At 40.6% G+C, this 4,828-nt stretch overlaps 1 protein-coding gene across 2 annotated transcripts; it reads left to right on the top strand.

Annotated features, from left to right (window-relative positions):
* The first annotated feature begins 635 nt into the window (after positions 1–635).
* Positions 636–4,599, top strand: dusp2 (dual specificity phosphatase 2). 2 transcript variants are annotated; one of them, XM_023978350.2, is made up of 4 exons: positions 636–1,746; positions 2,236–2,312; positions 2,479–2,698; positions 3,141–4,599. In XM_023978350.2, the coding sequence occupies exons 1-4, from the start codon at positions 1,350–1,352 to the stop codon at positions 3,353–3,355; spliced, it is 909 nt and encodes a 302-aa protein (XP_023834118.1). In that variant the 5' UTR covers positions 636–1,349; the 3' UTR covers positions 3,356–4,599. The 2 variants fall into 2 exon arrangements, with proteins under 2 accessions (XP_023834118.1, XP_023834115.1); XM_023978347.2 differs by having other exon boundaries at positions 2,182–2,312.
* Positions 4,600–4,828: the final 229 nt, after the last annotated feature.

Genomic DNA, 4,828 nt, shown 5'->3' with positions numbered 1-4,828 from the left:
CACACACAGAGTCCTGCAGCCTGTTATTTTCCATGCCTGTTTGTTTGGCACATTTTCTTTATAATATTCTCAACATTCACAAAATAGTTGATTTTCTTACTTTTTAATTCTGCATTGTTGGGAAAGGGCTCATAAGTAAGCATTTCACAGTAAAGTCTACACCTGCTGTATTTGGCGCATGTGACAAATAACATTTGATTTGATTTAAAGCTGCAATCTGCAGTTAGAACAATAACAAAGCGGACACCCTGAATCCCTCCCTTGAGATGACGTAGAGGCACCTTCCCTCTGCATCATGATTTCAACGGTAGAGTTGCACCTCTAGGGCGAAAAAGAGAGAGATTTACTACTAAATGACCAAAATATATAACTTTTGAAACAAACTGTAAAAATGAAGACCATAATTGACTTGCTTCACTATAACTATGCCCAAAACATGTTTTTTTATGAAAAGTTACTCTTTAAATAATAATAATATATATATATATATATTAATGCATCTCAAACAGACATTCACAAACTTTGTATCTGTTCTGTAGTTTGGATGGCTGGCTGGCTGTCTGGGGGTATTTTTCCACCACAGTGATAATGGATATCCATTCTAATCAACAGCAAGGTATTAATTCTAATCAACTTTCACTGTCACATGACACAACTAGAGGATGGGAACTGAAACACAGATATTTATCTGACCATAACCTTTAACCCAACCCTAAACTTATCTGTAAACCCTTGATTGATGTCAAAAATAATATGTTTTATATGTCATAGGCTACCCCCCTGCAATTTCCATGAATCAGCTGTAAATCAATGTAAACAGTTTAAATGAGATGTGTGTGTGTGTGTGTTAAAAATGGGTGCTTAAAGTCAAAACATGATGTAATTTAGAACAAACACAGGGTAAACCCTGAGCACCACGTGTGGTTTTGGAAAATCTGAGTTTTTACTTCAAACACCTTATAAGGAGTTCCGGTACAGACAGATGAGCTTATATAGTCGTTCCGTCTGTGATGTGTCCTCCTTATGTGGAAAAGGAGGCGGAGTAGCAGTTTGGTATAAAACCCTGTCCCTCCAATCTCATCCCATCTCTTAACAAGAAACAAGAGGTAAAGACAGTTTAGTACTGATTTTGAGGTGAATTGTTTATGGAAATAGTCACATTCAGTACTCTCTGGCTGAAGTCAAATTGTTTTAATTAGTTGATCAAGTTTAAAATATATTCTGATCAAGAACAAGTGTGTTTTGCCAAACATTTTGTTGCTTTTAGGCTAGTCTATAACTTTCCACAGGAGAAACAAATCAAAGCGACAATTTTTTTACCTGTTTATTTTTGGGACCAGAACTAAATAATGTGTTCAAGCAGCGAGCCTCTGGAGATAACTGGTATTGAGTTGGCCCACATCCTCAGAACTCCCTGTGACCAGTTCGCCTCAGGCGGCTGTGTACTGCTAGACTGTCGGTCTTTCCTTGCCTTTTCCAGGACTCACATCTCTGAGTCCCGCAATGTCAACTGGAACTCGATGCTCCGGCGTCGGTCCAAGAGCTCCGTTGTTTGTTTGGAGTGGTTGGTCGCGGACAAGGACCTCCTTGGTCGGCTGTGCAGGGGGGATTTCTCGCCAATGGTGGTGCTTGATGAGAGTAGCCTTTCTATGGCCGAACTGAAAGGGGAGAGCTTGGCCAGTATGCTGCTGAACGCTCTACAAGCCGATGTCCAATCCAGCTCAGCACAGATCTGCTTTCTACAAGGTGAGATTTACCAGGCTACAAAGCAAAACAAGTCGACTATTAGATACATTTTGAATTAAATCAAATTTTTTATTTTATTTATTTATTTTACCGTTATTTTACCAGGTAAGTTGACTGAGAACACGTTCTCATTTGCAGCAACGACCTGGGGAATAGTTACAGGGGAGAGGAGGGGGATGAATGAGCCAATTGTAAATTGTAAATGGGCCTACAAAATAGAATAAGAATACCCCAAAAAGTCCAAAGTTGGAGTTGTTAATTAATATTTTTAGGCCAAAATATTATAATAACCATATTATTTCGTTACACACATTTTTTTTTATAATTTCCTCTACAAACCATCATCTAACTAGGTCATGTTCCTATCTGGTACAGAAGAGGTAAGGAGTTATGTCATGAGCTGCTGAGTGACATTGTAATGTTTCTCAATGGCAGGTGGCTTTGAGGGGTTCCATGAAGAATATTCAGAAGTCTGTTTCAACTCCCCAGGCCTGCTGGGACACAGCCCTGCAATGATGGACCTGGAGACTAGCGTGACAGGGCGGAAAACACCACTCTATGATCAGGTGAGAGACTGGGAAAATAACTGAAACAGTTGCATGAGGACATTTTTCTCAGGCATTTGTCCACTACTTTATTTGGTTTGGGATGTTTTTCCTTCATGGATTGAAATCAAAGTCATGTTTTGGTTGGTTATTGTTTTTGATTGGTTGGTTTGTGTTTGATTAACAGGAGGGTCCAGTGGAGCTCCTCCCCTTCCTGTTCCTGGGCAGTGCAGTTCATTCGTCACGGCGCGAAACTCTCACTGCAGCGGGGATCACGGCAGTGCTCAACGTGTCCTCCTCCAGCCCCAACCTGTATGAAGAGGACCTAAAATACATGAGACTCACCGTAGAGGACAGCCTGGCTGCAGACATCGCAGCCCTCTTCCCTGAGGCCATCGCCTTCATAGGTCAGTTCTACTACTAGCATCACCTTCTGGGTGTGTCCCAAAAGGCACCTTATTCTAATTTGGTACGCAGACATTGGTCAGGTTCCCCTGCTCAGACGTTGCAATCATCCACCAATGGTTGCATGCCACGTCATTGACTGTGGCGTCGTGCACCAGATTAATATAACATATGATGTGGTAAGCTGATACGTAAAGTATCTATAAAGGCATTGTAAGATCTGGCATGCGTCAGCAACGTCTGAGCAGGGGAACACGACCTTTGTCTCCTCTCCTTAATTTGAAAACGCAGGACAGGTGAAAGATTGCCAATTTCTGGGACATTTATTTCACATATATCTAGATTGAAGAGACGAGGAAGGAAACCATTTTAGACTATTGAGACTGTGTGCTAAAACACAGAGCTCAAAGCTAATTACCCTGCTCTGTACCTTCTCTGTTGCAGACTCGGTGAAGGAGAGTGGTGGTCGTGTGCTGGTGCACTGCCAGGCCGGCATCTCTCGCTCGGCCACTATCTGTCTGGCCTACCTCATCCACGCCCGCCGTGTCCGATTGGACGAGGCTTTCGACTTCGTGAAGCAGCGACGCCAGGTCATCTCTCCTAACCTGGCCTTCATGGGACAGCTGCTGCAGTTTGAGACCGACGTTCTGTGTCACTGACCCCATCATTAGCTATATATTTATATATATGATTTGCCACTAACAAGACTCGCAGAGATATATTTCTGAGGAAGACTCAAGAGAAATGTACCGTATATAAGCACTTCCACTAGGTGGATTAGTCCAAAAAGTTGACTTGGACTGTGATGAAGAATGTGTATCGATTTCACACGTTTTTATGTGTCTCTGCGTGGCCACAGCCTCATATAACTGCTCAGAGAAATGTTTACCCACTCTGCCACTGGCTGGGCTGTATCTGAGAGAAACCCACAGAGACTGGCAAGAGAAATATATATATATATATGTATATATGTGTATATGTGTATATATATATATGTATGTGCTGTTTGCCTTTTTGGACATTTTGCAAGGGCTGACAAAGGCCTATACTGTGTGATAAACCCCAGCAAGTTGTTGGGTACCGGAGTAATAACTACTGTCTGTAAAACTAAATGTGAATGATTTGTATCTTGATCAGGTGATTTAATGTATTAAGGGCAATACATCAATACAATCAATTTCCTAACACCAGTGCAAATCTGAAACAAGCTCATCCTCATCAAATCATAGGTGTTGGCTGTAGCTTGCAGGTCTGCTCTGGGCAAAGGGAAGAAGCCATCTTAAACGTTATGGTGTTTTTATAAAACTTATTTTGAATCATTTTATTATGGTTTTGACAGTATTGTGATTTACACTGTCGGTTATTGCACTTTATTTGCCAATGTGGAGGCAGATTCCTGCTGTTTTTCACATAGATTAAATACTTTATAAACTGGAAAACACATGTTTGTCTATGTATGTTTATATAATAATGCCCTGTATACATACAGTGCCTTCCGAAAGTATTCACACCCCTTGACTTTTTCCAAATTTTGTGGAGTTACAGCCTGAATATAAAGTGGATTATATTGAGATTTTGTATCACTGGCATACACAATGTAGGAGCCAAATATGTCATATTGTATATTGGCATGTATCCAATTCAATGCATTTCTGTTGTATGTGTGTTTGCCGTTAATCCCCTGTCAAGTGTGTGTACCCCCTCTACAGGCCAATGGAGAATACAGTTAAAAGGCGTACATGCTCCAAGGCCTACTGGGAGTGACTGGAATGGCTGCACACAGTCTTTTGACCGTACCAGACCATGTTTATCATGCTGTTTGTTCCTTTAGTTTAATGATCAGAATTAGTTTTGGTAGAATTCTATGCATTTTTGTATCCAGAAGAACGACAAATAAATGTATTATTTTCAACTTTCAACTTGAATCAAACTCTGGACATTGGATTTTTATGCGCCAAGACTAACATTTCACCCCTCTCCATTGTGGCTAAAGGATTAAAGTGGAAATTGTATTGAGACATTTATATTGGACAATTTAGCCACTACACACACAATACCCCATAATGTCAAAGTGGAATGATGTTTTTATCAATTTTTACTAATTAATTATATATGAAAAGATGAAATGTCAA

This window comes from Salvelinus sp. IW2-2015, linkage group LG33, assembly GCF_002910315.2.
Source record: "Salvelinus sp. IW2-2015 linkage group LG33, ASM291031v2, whole genome shotgun sequence".
Taxonomy (NCBI): domain Eukaryota; kingdom Metazoa; phylum Chordata; class Actinopteri; order Salmoniformes; family Salmonidae; genus Salvelinus; species Salvelinus sp. IW2-2015.
The sequence above is the reverse complement of the archived record's forward strand: the minus strand, read 5'-3'. Positions and strand labels throughout refer to the sequence as shown.